The sequence below is a fragment of the Oncorhynchus keta genome, chromosome 17, assembly GCF_023373465.1.
Source record: "Oncorhynchus keta strain PuntledgeMale-10-30-2019 chromosome 17, Oket_V2, whole genome shotgun sequence".
Taxonomy (NCBI): Eukaryota; Metazoa; Chordata; class Actinopteri; order Salmoniformes; family Salmonidae; genus Oncorhynchus; species Oncorhynchus keta.
Window position 1 is genome coordinate 40,862,327 of NC_068437.1, and position 15,180 is coordinate 40,877,506.

The following is a 15,180-nucleotide window of genomic DNA, read 5'->3' on the forward strand; positions in this document are numbered from 1 at the left end:
GTAGACCATTTTTTATTTGACCATTTTTTAATGGTCAAATAAATCCAAAAAGAATACAGTGTATCTTGTCCTAGGCAAGATACAGTACATATCTGGTACTGTTATGGTTCAAATGACTCAGAATGTTGGAACATATAGTGCTTGCAACCTCATAATAGACCATTTTGGTTTCTGAAAGGGCCACATACGGAATGAGTTAACTGTATAACTCACTTTGGAGTAAAATTGTCTGCTTATACCTGAAAAAAATACATATTCTTATTTATCACTTATACATATTAACAATGCTGATACACCAATTAGTTAAGTAAAGGTGCATGTGGAAAGTGAAATGATTAACGAATAAAAAACACTCACATTTTCTGTAGTACAATTGCATTTTATTGGACTTCATTTATTCTATATTTATTCCACTGAGCTTCTATTTAGTACTATTTTTTCAAATGAATTACTTCTATTTGTATTACTGTCACATTTTTGAGAGGTGAATGCAAGTACGCATTTCACTGTACTGTGTACACCATGTGTATCCTGTGCATGTGACAAATAAACTTCACTTGACTTGAAGTAATTACTATATGGGGCCAAATGGTGCCATTTTGGATTTGTTGAACATCTCATTCCAACGTCATGGGCATTAATATGAAGTTGGTCCCCCCTTTGCTGCTATAACAGCCTCCACTCTTCTGGGAAGGCTTTCCACTAGATGTTGAAACATTGCTGTGGTGACTGATGTTGTGCGATTAAGCCTGGCTCGCAGTTGACGTTCCAATTCATCCCTAAGGTGTTCTGTGAGGTTGCGGTCAGGGCTCTGTTCATGCCAGTCAAGTTCTTCCACACCAATCTCAACAAACTATTTCTGTATGGACCTCACTTTGTGCATTGTCATGCTGAAAGAGGAAAAGGCCTTCCCCAAACTGTTGCCGCATTCACCTAGCATCCAACAAACCCAGATTAATCCGGTGGACTGCCAGATGGTGAAGCGTGATTCATCACTCCAGAGAACGCGCTTCCACTGTTCCAGAGTCCAATGACGGCGAGCTTTACACCACTCCATCCAACGCTTGGGATTGCGCATCGTGATCTTAGGCTTGTGTGCAGGTGCTACGCGCTTCAACAGTTGGTGGTCCCATTCTGTGAGCTTGTTAGGCCTACCACTGAGCCGTTGTTGCTGCTAGATGTTTCCACTTTAAAATAACAGCACTTACAGTTGAATGGGGCAGCTCTAGCAGGGCAGAAATGTGACAAACTGATTTGTTGGGAAGGTAGCATCCTATGACGGTGCCACGTTGCCTATGACAGTGCCAAGTCACTGAGTTCTTCAGTAAGGCCATTCTAATGCCAATGGAGATTGCATGGCTGTGTGCTAAATGTTAGACACCTGTCAGCAATGGGTGTGGCTGAAATAGCCAAATCCACTTATTTGAAGGGGTGTCCACATACTTTTGAATAGATAGTGTACCTCATCAAAGGCATTTTTCAGACAGGTGTTTGTGAAGAAAAAAAAAAGTAGGTCAGAAAGACCATAAGTTGCGATCTGTTGCCTTTGTCGGTCATTTGGAAGAAGTGAACAATCAGGTATATACATTTCTGTTAATAGGTTTCTTCTTTAAAAAACTGCCTGAAGCAAGCACTGTAAGTTATGATCCTTACTGGCCATTGCTTTGATGTGGGATGTTCCTGTATCATCCATTAGATGACAATGTTGAGTGCAATTAATGTAACCAACATTAACCCAGTTCAAATGAACTGTAGCATAATGAAGCTAATTTAACATTTAAATTATTTTATGCATATAATACACCATAGACATGGGCCTATATGGTTTGGTTATTTCTTCAGCATAAAACACGAATATTGACAGTGATTGAATCCAATATCTCTTAAGAAGATAACCTTTTCGGTATCTCTAAAGATAATATTTGCCTAATAATTGTATATTTTTCAAAATTCTGACCTTCACAGGTTTCAGGTAAGCCTATTAAAATGTACTCAGACAATACATTTTATTTTCTCAGCGTTGACAGGCAAGATGCGTCGACTTGTAGTCCTAGTAACGCCATGAGAGATGGGTGCTTCGTGGACCACTTTTCTTCATAAAAATCGAGAGATGGCGTCCTGCACCCCGTGAATAATCAAAAATGATCATAAAGAATTGATGAAGAGATCACTCTACCGTAATGTATCATTATGCTACGACCCCTCAATTGAAGTAGGCTAATAATCGTCATCTTTCACTGATAGAAACAGCATTTGTTTTGGGGTTGATTCCGCTGCGTTTGTTTCAGCATCCTCCAACTTCCGCCTCTGCGTGTCCAACGCCAGGAGACAGGGAGAGAAGGGCGATGGCTGCCGGTGGAGGATGCGGGGAGACTGTGGATCAGTACCGGGCGAACGTGGAGCGGCTTACCCAGGAACTTGCGGAAGCGAACAGAGAGAAGATAAGGGCGGCAGAATGCGGTCTTGTTGTGTTGGATGAGAACCAGACTCTGAAGCACCAGTATGCCGATCTGGAATCGGAACAGGAGACGCTGAAGCAAGAGTTGGAACAATTACAAGAGGTAGGTTATACAGTATGTTACAGTAGGATACAGCCTTTCTTTCCTTATTCAAGAGAATTCAATGCTGTATGGGTCAATCAGGACCAAACCTATTATTAGATCCTTTTATTTGTATTTATTTTTTATTTCACCTTTATTTAACCAGGTAGGCTAGTTGAGAACAAGTTCTCATTTGCAACTGCGACCTGGCCAAGATAAAGCATAGCAGTGTGAACAGACAACACAGAGTTACACATGGAGTAAACAATTAACAAGTCAATAACACAGTAGAAAAAAAGGGGAGTCTATAAACAATGTGTGCAAAGGGCATGAGGAGGTAGGCGAATAATTACAATTTTGCAGATTAACACTGGAGTGATAAATGATCAGATGATCATGTACAGGTAGAGATATCGGTGTGCAAAAGAGCAGAAACTAGGTAGGCTACATGAAATGGCAAGATACATTTATTGTATATAAACTATAGCATGTTTATTTAAATTTGGGTGAGCTTATTGCCATATGTTGGTCAATTCTGAGACATTAATGACATATTATTTGTATGGAAACGGTGTGTGTGTGTGCGCGCGTGCGTGTGTGCGTGCGTGCGTGCGTGTGCGTGCGTGTGTGTGTGTGCGTGCGTGCATGCGTGTGCGTGCGTGTGTGTGTGTGTGCGTGCGTGCGTGCGTGCGTGCGTGCGTGCGTGCGTGCGCGTGTGTGCGTGCGTGCGTGCGTGTGTGTGTGTGTGTGTGTGTGTGTGTGTGTATGTGTGTGTGTGTGTGTGTGTGTGTGTGTGTGTGTGTGTGTGTGTGTGTGTGTGTGTGTGTGTGTGTGTGTGTGTGTGTGTGCGTGCGTGCGTGCGCGTGTGTGTGTGTGTGTGCGTGCCTGCGTGTGTGCGTGTGTGTCAGTGTGTCAGTGTTCCCATTAGCTGATAATATCTGACTTTATGTAACAACAACAAAAAAGAAAAGCCATAAATAAAATTGGCACCAGCCAATGTCTGGGAGAACAAAACAATCCCATTGCTAACTAAACATGTTTCGCCTATTCCTTGATGAAAACAACCATTCAATGTAAATATAGATTCATTTGCATAATTTAGTGGAATTGGTGCTTGTGTATTTTCGTTAGTTATTATGATTCTTACTTGTCACATGCGCACAACATACAGATACAGAGCCTAGTGTAAGCGGAAAATCTGTCAGACAGAGCAAGAGCTGCTGCTGCAGCTCCTGTTGCTGCTGGAGTCAATTGTGCTTTTATAAACCCAGTGGTGCAAAAAGTACCAAATTGTCATACTTGAGTAAAAGTAATGATACCGTAATAGAAAATGGCTCAAGTTAAAGTGAAAGTCATCAAGTAAAATGTTACTTGAGTAAAAGTCTGAAAATATTTGGTTTTAAATATACTCAAGAATCAAAAGTAAAAGCATAAATCATTTCAAATTCCTTATATTAAGCAAACCAGATGGAACCATTTTCTTGCTTTTGTAAATTCATGGATTGCCAGGGGCTCCAACACTCAGAAATGATTTACAAACGAAGCATGTGTTTAGTGAGCCCGCCAGATCAGAGGCAGTAGGGATGACCAGGGATGTTCTCTTGATAAGTGTGTGAATTAGACCATTTTCCTTTCTTGCTAAGCATTCAAAATGTAACGAGTACTTTTGGGTGTCAGGGAAAATGTATGTGTATGTTTGTATCTGTGGGTTAGTTGACCCATGGGCATGGGGTTGCTGCTGGGAGGTCATTGTGGGCTAATAAGTAATACAGTTCTATCATTCATATACTATCATTTTAGATGACAATGAACATGGATAGAATATGTAAAAATGTCACCATAGACCAGATATTCCCCCTCTGTATCACGTATGTTAGTGAGATGTACACTTCAGTTGTTTTCTTCCGATAAAGAGCCAGGCAGAAGCTGTATTGTGTTATTCATTTCTGAAGTGTTTCATTGTTACTGTAAAGAATATCATAAACTCCATAGGTACTGAGTTTTGTCTGCCTCCACTTGCTAGAGCTTGAATAACGTATGACTTTTTTTTAATGAATTCTGTCATTACTGCAAATATGCATAAAGCAACAGGAAGGGGCAGCTGCTGACAGAGTTCAAAGCGCAAGGTCCTTATGGACATGGGGAAGCTATAGGGCTATTGGGAGGAGAGACTGGAGGCAAGGATGGTGGACGTGGCGAGAGAGGTGGGCAGTAATGGCAGTTTGATATGGAATAACTTCCCTTTGCAAAGCAGCCCGGTTCTATATCAGATTTAACCAGAGTCATCTCTTACAATACTGTACATGGGTAACAAGCACTTACAGTCTTAGTTCTCAGGATGTATTTTGCTGGCCTGAATCTAAAGGCTGGTTTAAACTGCACTTTCGGGCTTCCCCGAATAAAAACAATCTTGATCGACCGGAAGTTTTCTGTTTTTTCGACCAATTGATTGGTCGACATTTTTAAAGGTGTATTTTTATATATATAATTAAATAAATTTAATGAAATCAACTATATTCATTGAGCTTGTCTGATGCTTTAAGCTTACGGTTTGATTAAATAAGACACATGCCTCAAGAGGGCGTCAGAGATCTAGAAACTAGAAATAAAAAAAACTTAACCTGAGCCAACTATTCTCCTCCCGCTCCTGATGGCTTTCGCAGATTCTGCCATTACTCTCCTGAAGTTGCCGGTAATGAGGAGTCGGCAAACTTTCTCATGTTGAATGCCAATTTATCTTACTATTTCTGTGTACCAGTTATGGTTTTCCTGTGCGCATTTTTGTGAAACAGTAACTTATTTTGCCATTGCCAACTATATAAAAATAGCCTACATAAAGTCAACAAATAAAAACATTGCACCCTAAAGGTAGAAAATATCCTGATAAAAATGAATATCCTGTGAATCTCATTGGCTACACATGGCCTGTATGTAACAAACTTGAAACATTGTATCAACTTTTAACTTGGGTCTGGCCTGAAGCTTACACTAGCGAACTAGCAACAATTTATGAAATATTCTGGGCCTTCAGGTCCCTCTGCCAGTGAGCTCGGGCCCGAAGCAGCTGTAGGCTATTTGCGAAAGGGATAAGAAGCAGTGCTTGACTTGTGCAGGAGCTCACTGGAGCTGAGTACCAAATGTTCTACTGCTTGAGTTCCTGTTCCTCTTATAGAATATTAGCTTGAAGGTATTTCAGAGCTCTTGTTACTAAATATAAGCAGTACCAGTCCAAGTCAAGCACTGATAAGAAGTAATCAGGTAAGCCTATTTTATGACCTTTCCACTGGATCAGAGCAGGACATTTTCCCTTTCAAGCTGAGTGGTTATCGAGACCGCACCTCATTAGCTCATTGTTATGTATGTATCCAAAAAAAATTCACTAAAAAACAGCTTAAACATTTGCAAATGCATCTACTTTGCTATTGTTCTGGCTTTCTGATGTGACTGTAAGTTAGATATAGTTGGCTAGCTAGAAAGCAAGGGATAAGAATGTTGCCAGCCAGTATGGCAATGGAGCACTTAAAACGAACAACTGGGTCGAGTCTATAGATGCAGAACAAGAAGACTGAACGTCTGGGTCGCGTCTCTAGCAACCGAACCGATAGAACGAACGACCAGCCGGCTTGGGTAGCAACCCTAGAGTTGTGTCAGGACTATATATTGTGGAAGGATAAAATAGTATGAAAAAATTCATGAAAATAACATTTTTAATAAAAATATGTCAATCAGTATTTGAATGTTGATAACCCGTTGAATAAAAGTGATAATGCCCTCGAAGCCGGTGTTTGGAGGACATATTGGCACAGTTTGCCGGCCCTCGACGAACAACAAATGTGACAATATATCCTCCAAACACTGGCATCATCACTTAAATGGATGTGCACACATTGGCGGGAGAGAGCACATTCTGGAGAGAGAAGTGCATTGTGCATCTGGGCGCATGTTCAATCTGACATCTGCATTGGCTATGCAGCATTTCATGGTTATATGGCCTCAGCAGAAGTCAGGGCATTTAAAAAAGTGTATTCCACCTTTATTTAACCAGGTAAGCTAGTTGAGAACAAGTTCTCATTTCCAACTGCGACCTGTCCAAGATAAAGCAAAGCAGTGCGACACAAACAACAATACAGAGTTACACATGGAATAAACAAGCGTACAGTCGATAGCACAATAGAAAATAATAGGTTTATATACAGTGTGTGCAAATGGTTTGAGGAGGTAAGGCAATAAAAAACGCCATAGTAGCGAAGTAATTACAGTTTAGCAAATGAACACTGGAGTGATAGATGATCAGATGATGATGTGCAAGTAGAAATACTGGTGTGCAAAAGAGCAGAAAGGTAAATTAAAACAGTATTGGGATGAGGTAGGTAGATTGAGTGGGCTATTTACAGATGGACTATGTACAGCTGCAACAATCGGTTAGCTGATGTTTAAAGTTAGTGAGGGAAATATAAGTCTCCAGCTTCTCCATACTCCATACTTCTTGCGCTTCATAGAGCAGTGTAGAGCTGTTGTCAAGGAAGTTAGTTTGTGTTTATACAGGATGTATAACGCTCACCAATCGTGTCAATGCAGAGCTATACAGAGCCCTCTGCATTGTTACAAAATGTGGGAGGCGCAATGAGATGGAGTATGCAGCTCGATTTGGCCTCCTCATGCCTCTGGAGGAAATTATGTTACACTCTCCATATGGAGCCCCGACCATCAAGCTCACTGAGATGGGCGCAAATATATATGTACATTTGTTACTGCTCGATTAAAACAATCTCGGTCGATCAACAGCCTAACGACCAATAGTTGTGGAATTTCACTCCTTGGTTTTGTCTTATGTTTTATAGCCAAAGAAATGTTGTCATTATCCTTTCCCCCAAAGCCAGTTTAATACTTCACTTATATACTGTAGTTCACATGCACTCAATCTGGGAGTGGCCAACCTGAGCCTAAGAACTGATTGGAGAACATCTGCTCACTTATTCTCTTTCTCTCATTCTCTATTTCTACCGACACAGTGGGTGTTCTGTTGTTAATCCATGGCTGAGCATACTGTATATGGGCCAGATTAAAAAGTCTTGATAATATCCCACTGGGCACACACAGGTTGGGTCAACGTTGCTTTCATGTAATTTCAATGAATTTATGTTGAACCAAGATGGAATAAACATTTAATTGACGTCTGTGCCCAGTGGGATAGCACGCTCTGGATGAGGAACTTAAAATATTAAATTCTACATGCATCATGGCTAGTTCTGTGTGCATTTATGGGTTGTATGCATTCTGCTCCACTAGCTGGACTTCAAAGGATGGTGTGAATATTGTTTTGCTTTCACTGGCACTCAGATTGCAGATCATCAAAATGAACTCGGCCTCCTGCTAAATTTGTATTTATACTTGTTTATTCAGATTGATAAAATGTTGATTTTCAAAGCATTTTGTTGTAGTATAGAGCATGATATTTGTTTGAGTGTGTGTTGTGTTGGTACCACCCTTTCATCTGACGATCGTATATGAGAGAAATAGAGAGACATACTAATGCCTAGCAGTATACTCATTGTTGGGGTGGGATTGGCGTGGGGTGTCGGGTGGGGGTGTTGGGGGGTCCATTGATGATTTTTGACCACTTCTTTGGATTCCTCATGTTTTACTCATTGTTTTAATGTTTTAAAAAAGTTCAAAATCAGATGTTAGGTACTACAATCATTAAATATTATATAAATCCTCTAAATTAAAATGAGCAATTTGGGTGCAATCTATTACCTTCATTTCTCAGAGATCAAATTATATATATATATATATATATATTTTTTTTTTTTTTTTTTTCTCCCCAATTTCGTGGTATCCAATTGTTAGTAATTACTATCTTGTCTCATCACTACAACTCCAGTACGGGCTCGGGAGAGACAAAGGTCGAAAGCCATGCGTCCTCCGAAACTCAACCCAACCAAGCCGCACTGCTTCTTAACACAGCGCGCATCCAACCCGGAAGCTAGCCACACCAATGTGACGGTTGCATAATGCTTATTGTTTTATGCCTGAAGGACAGAGCAGAAATAGGCTCTAGTACTGTTGCACTCAAAGCAGCCAATACATTTTTATCTCTTATGGGTGAATCCCCAGCGTTTATAGAGTATTCGGGTTGGCTGTCATGGGTTGTCCATCGTTTACTCCCAGACCAGTGTTTTAGTGACAGGCCCGGACTCCATGGTTGCAGCTGGATCCCTTTCCACAGTGATGGTGTCTCCATTACCCTCAAGTTCAAAACAAATCAAATGTTATTGGTCGCATACACATGGTTAGCAGATGTTAATGCGAGTGTAGCGAAATGCTTGTACTTTGAGTTCCGACAGTGCAGTAATATCTAACAAGTAATCTAACAATTTCCCAAAAACAACAACAGTGGCTTGCAAAAATATTCACCCCCTTAGTATTTTTCCTATTTTGTTGCCTTACAACCTGGAATACATTTTTTGGGGGGGATTTGTAGAATTTTATTAACACAACATGTTAATAAACACTACCACTTTGAAGATGCAAAATATTTTTTTATTGTGAAACAAACAAGAAAGTACACAAAAAATGTAAACTTGAGCATGCATAACTATTCACCCCCCAAAGTCAATAGGCAGGGCATCCCACGGAGCACCATTAAATCCATGATTTAAAAAAATAACAAAAAAAGGTTCTCTGGTTCGATGAGACTAAAATTGAGCATTTTGGCCATCAAGGAAAACGCTATGTCTGGGGCAAACCCAACACCTCTCATCGTCCCGAGAACACCATCCCCACAGTGAAGCATGGTGGTGGCAGCATCATGCTGTGGGTATGTTTTCATCGTAAGGGACTGGGAAACTGAATTTAAAGAGTGATGGATGGCGCTAAATACAGGGAAATTCTTGAGGGAAACCTGTTTCAGTCTTCAAGAGATTTGAGACTGGGACGGAGGTTCACCTTCCAGCAGGACAATGACCTTAAGCATACTGCTAAAGCAGCACTTGAGTGGTTTAAGGGGAACCATTTAAATGTCTTGGAATGGCCTAGCCAAAGCCCAGATCTCAATCCAATTGAGAATCTCTAGTATGACTTAAAGATTGCTGTACACCAGCGGAATCCATCCAACTTGAAGGAGCTGGAGCAATTTGGCCTTGAAGAATGTGAAAAAATCACAGTGGCTAGATGTGCCAAGCTTATTGAGACATAACCCAAGAGACTTGCAGCTGTAATTGCTGCAAGAGGTGCCTTTACAAAGTATTGACTTTGGGGGGTGAATAGTTATGCCCGCTCAAGTTCTGTTTTTTTGTCTTATTTCTTTTTTTTTTTTCACAATAAAAACTATTTTGCATCTTCAAAGATGTAGGCATGTTGTGTAAATCAAATGATACGAACCCCCAAAAAGTCCATTTTAATTCCAGGTTGTAAGGCAACAAAATAGGGATAGAGGATAGGCCTATCAGAGGAAACTAGCGGAAGGAGGAGAAAGGACATTACAGCAGCATAATATTAGAAGCTCTACATCCAGATGTGTGCTCATCTGAACAATGATGACAACTCCATCAGCAAGTCAACCAGGCTGAAAATCATTTACAGATATACTTGACAGTACAGCAGATTACACAGGCTTCAAGTAAGAAATACTTTTCAAAAATACATTAGGTAGGTATCGACATGTAGTGTACTAACCACCTGGACATGGCTCCCTAGTCCTACACAGACTGTAACATATAGGATTTAACCCATAGAATGTTCTCTATGCTGTCACACACGTTCAGGTCTGAAGTGTGACTGATGTCTGTCTGAGGAGCACAGCTCTACCATCACTGGAGGTTTCTGCTCTCAAGGCTTTAATAATAGCAGAGAATGTTAGAGGTTCAGTGTGCCACAACTCATCCCTGTCGCAGAAGGCTCCTTGCTTAGCTTGCATGCATACAGTCTTATATTTCACAGGAAGTGTGTGATTCGATATTACACTATATATACAAAAGTATGGGGCCACCCCTTCAAATATCAGAGCCCTGACCTCAACCCCATCGAACACCTTTGGGATGAATTGGAACGCCGACTGCGAGCAAGGCCTAATAGCCCAACATCAGTGCCCGACCTCATGCTTTTGTTGCTGAATGGAAGCAAGTCCCCGCAGCAATGTTCCAACATCTAGTGGAAAAACTTCCCAGAAGAGTGGAGGCTATTATCACAGCAAAGGAGGGACCAACTCCATATTAATGATGATTTTGGAATGAGAAGTTTGACGAGGACATGTCCACATACTTTAGGTAATGTAGTGTATATGAGATATCATCAACCTAAGATACATTTCTCCAGGAAGGACCGCTAAGCATGGTCATGAATCATGTCACATTCCCTTGGATAACAATGTGTTACTTTAAATGTAAGGCTTCAATGAGTACGGTTACATGCACACAATAATGTGATTATTGTGGATTGTGTCAGATGAATATAATAGTTAGATTAAACTTCTTCGGGATCGGTGTCCCTTCCACGGGACGGTTGAGCTAACGTAGGCTAATGCGATTAGCATGAGGTTGTAAGTAACAAGAACATTTCCCAGAACATAGACATATCTGATATTGGCTGAAAGCATAAATTCTTGTTAATCTAACTGCACTGTCCAATTTACAGTAGCTATTACAGTGAAAGAATACCATGCCATTGTTTGAGGAGAGTGCACAGTTTTTGTCACGCCCTGGTCGAAGTATTTTGTGTTTATCTTTATGTATTGGGTCAGGCCAGGGTGTGGCATGGGGTTTTTGTATTGTGGTGTGTTTTGTCTTGGGGTTTTGGTATATAGTGGGATTGTAGCTAGTGGGGTGATCTAGCAGAGTCTATGGCTGTCTGGAGTGGTTCTCAATCAGAGTCAGGTATTTATCGTTGTCTCTGATTGGGAACCATATTTAGGCAGCCATATTCTTTGGTTGTTTTGTGGGTGATTCTGTAACGGTTTTCTAGGTGTGGTGAAGGAGAGTCGGACCAAAACGCAGCGTGTAGATTACGATTCATGTTTAATGAAAAAACACATGTAAACACGAATCAATACAAAAAACAATAAACGTAACGAAAACCGAAACAGCCTAAACTGGTGCAAACTAACAGTAGATAGTTACAAGGACACTAAGGACAATCAACCCTAACCCTAACCCTAACCCAGTTTTATTGCTTATTTTAATCAGGACAGCAGTTTTCAGCTGTGCTAACATAATTGCAAAAGGGTTTTCTAATGATCAATTAGCCTTTTAAAATTATACATTTGGAGTAGCTAACACAATGTGCCATTGGAACACAGGACTGATCGTTGCAGATAATGGGCCTCTGTACACTTATGTAAATATTCCATTACAAATCAGCCATTTCCAGCTACAATAGTCATTTACAACATTAACAATGTCTACACTGTATTTCTGATCAATTTGATGTTATTTTAATGGCCCAAAAATGTGCTTTTGTTTAAAAAACAAGGACATTTCTAAGTGACCCCAAACTTTTGAACGGTAGTGTATGAGGTAGAAATGTGACTACTATTTGACTACTATTGTAGGGAGGCGAGAATGTTCTTGAGGAGTTAAGCTAAGGATTAGGACGCCATGTTAATCATGGATGATTAATGGTTGTGCTCGGTGGTGGGCATGGTAACCATCTCTGTAGTTCTGGGCCTGTGGCTGGAGTGTGTTGGAGTCCATAGGAAGACCAGCTCAAAGTCACTTCAGTTAGCAGGCTGGAGATAGAGGACCTCTGTGTGTCAGAGATTAAGATATTGTTTTCATAATGTATTGTGTACTTTTATAACCAATTGCCTCCACTACATTGTAGCAGAACTGTCTTCAATGCCTAGTTGGAGAAACTTTGTTGATGCCTGATTGTTCACTTCATTGACAATGCCACTGAAACCTGTCTTGGTGTGAAATGAAGATAAGTGAAGATCTCAATGTACTCTCAGTTTGACAGGTTGTGGCATATGGAGAGAACATTGAAAAGTTAGAGAATAGATGAACATTTTAAAAACTTCAATTTGGAAAAGTATGCTTATTAGCCCTACTTTGCTTTGCTGAATCTGCCTACTGTGGTTGTGAGTGTTCCCTTCATCCAGTGACTACAGAAGGAGTGGGAAGGAGATCAGCTTCAGTTGGGGACAACTCTGGTAGTAAATCTGTATTTTCTGTCTGGAAAAAGAGACAATGGAGAGATGCCTCATGTATGTCATTACCCTGCTCTCCACCTCCTTCCTGATGCCATCAGCATTGGAAATGGAAAAGGGGGGGGCAGAATCGATACCCCATGAAATCCCCTTCCCCCCTGCAAAGTCTCTCCTCCCTCTTCCTGCAACTCCTTCTTTCCCCCTCACCTTTCCCTCTCCTTCCCCTTCTCCTTCCCTAGCTTCAGAGAGACTCCCATGTGGCTCCCCCTGGGGAGAGGAAGGGGGGAAATATGCATTGATTTCTGCCTGTTGGTGTAAAAAATATATTATGCCTGAGAGGCATTGTGTTGGGCTGCGTAGTAACCTGCAGTATGTGGAGAAGCATGTGGAAACGAGAGGGAGAGGGACGTGACATGGAGGTGCGGGTGTTATTACTGAGTACACAGAGGGACCAATGACAGGGGAGGATGACACTGACCTGTCACACTCCACAGAAAGTGATCTTGTGTGTTGTTTCAGGCCTTTGTGACAGTGTGGACATTGTGACGGTGTTGACTCTGGAGAGAAGAGGGGAGTGGGTCGCAAGCAGATTACACAATATGCAGTAGTAGGAGAGGTGTGATCTGCAGATGGAGAGATAATGACTTGGCATTTAAAAATAGGGAGCAAATGTGATAACTGATACATGTGGGTAGAAAGTTTACCCTTTAGGCCTTGCAAACTTGAACAAATCGAGCGGGCAAAGAAATGTGAAGAGTGGCATTTATTTAAGTTGGTATGGCATTATCTAAACATGGTACATTTTACTTGGTTTTAGATTAAGCATTAAAAAGATGGTTACTGTGAGGATTAAGTCAACTTTGACGTTCATCAGATAAAGCTAATCAATCATGTTGCCAGCGAGGCCTCTTAGAAAGTCTATATCCTGTATATTTAGTCGATGTGTATATTTAGTCCCCTCTGTGTTTTTTGTGTCCTCCCTTGTGATTCTCGCATGAGTACGTCAAGGTCTAATGCTGGTCTATGGGAGCAGCCTGGGGTGCATCCAAGATATCGTGTTTTTCAAATAGCTCTTTTTGCTGCAGTGAAATGATTCTGGAAAGGGAACTGGACTCCTGTGCCTGTAGGCTTCTGTATTGATTGTAGAGCCCTACTTCAGCTGTTTGTGCAGAAAACTCAACTTTGAAGTCACTGCAAAAAGGAATTGACCCATTCACAAGAGAAGGTTTGTTTTAGTTGGTTTTATACCCAAATGGCCTGTTTTAGGCTATTTTGAGGAAACTATTTCTGTTGATTTTTCTAAGTATACTTCATGTGCTTCTCACTGTTATACACTTTTGTATGTCAGTGTGAAACAGCTCTATAAGACCATAAAATATCATGATAAAGTATTACAGTTAACTTGAGACCTAAAGTAACACAGTGCTTTGGGTTTCATTTGCTAATTAAGATGGAAACAATGACCCTTCTGAACACAATCGAAGTTTCTGCAAGCTTTAGTTTTCATGTCTGTCATGTCATAGATGTTTCCACTCAAACTGAAGCAATTTTGGGGTGGGATCCAGTCTTGTTTCATGTTTCTCATTTCATAATCTCTCCATGGAGGAGAAGAAAAAGTAGGAAGAAGAGGAGGGGAGATAGCAAGAGGCCATTTTATTCCGTAATGACCTTGGGAGGAGTTCTCCTGTGATTATAGAGCAATGACATATACAGTTGAAGTCGGAAGTTTACATACACCTTAGCCAAATACATTTAAACTCAGTTTTTCACAATTTCTGACATTCAATACTAGTAAAAATGCCCTGTCGTAGGCCAGTTAGGATCACCACTTTATTTTAAGAATGTGAAATGTCAAAATAATATTAGAGAGTAATTTATTTCAGCTTTTATTTATTTGATCACATTCCCAGTTTACATACACTCAATTAGTATTTGGTAGCATTGCCTTTAAATTGTATAACTTGGGACAAACGTTTCGGGTAGCCTTCCACAAGCTTTCCACAATAAGTTGGGTGGATTTTGGCCCATTCCTCCTGACAGAGCTGGTGTAACTGAGTCAGGTTTGTAGGCCTCCTTGATCGCACACACTTTTTCAGTTCTGCCCACAAATGTTCTATAAGATTGAGGTCAGGGCTTTATCATGGGCACTCCAATTACCTTGACTTTGTTGTCCTTAAGACATTTTGCCATAACTTTGGAAGTATGCTTGGGGTCAATGTCCATTTGGAAGACCCATTTGCGACCAAGCTTTAACTTCCTGACTGATGTCTTGAGATGTTGCTTCAATATATCCAAATCATTTTCCTACCTCATGAAGCCATCTATTTTGTGAAGTGCACCAGTCCCTCCTGCAGCAAAGCACCCCCACAACATGATGCTGCCCCCCTGTGATTCATGGTTGGGATGGTGTTCTTCAGCTTGCAAGCCTCCCCCTTTTTCCTTCAAACATAACGATAGTCATTATGTCCAAACAGTTCTATTTTTTCTCTAAAAAGT

At 40.8% G+C, this 15,180-nt stretch overlaps 1 protein-coding gene across 4 annotated transcripts in view; it reads left to right on the forward strand.

The window, feature by feature from the left end:
- Positions 1-422: 422 nt before the first annotated feature.
- The window catches only part of LOC118395832 (protein bicaudal D homolog 1-like), an 81,028-nt gene continuing 66,270 nt past the window's right edge, over positions 423-15,180 (forward strand). For 3 of the 4 annotated variants that reach the window (XR_004828060.2, XM_035789809.2, XM_035789808.2), the window contains exon 1: positions 424-2,561. Coding sequence is in view for 3 of the 4 variants with exons in the window: in XM_035789809.2 (XP_035645702.1) it covers positions 2,346-2,561 (216 nt within the window). In the remaining variant the exon portion in view is untranslated. Of the gene's footprint in view, positions 2,562-15,180 lie in introns of all 4 variants that reach the window. The other variant, XM_035789807.2, reaches the window with a different exon arrangement.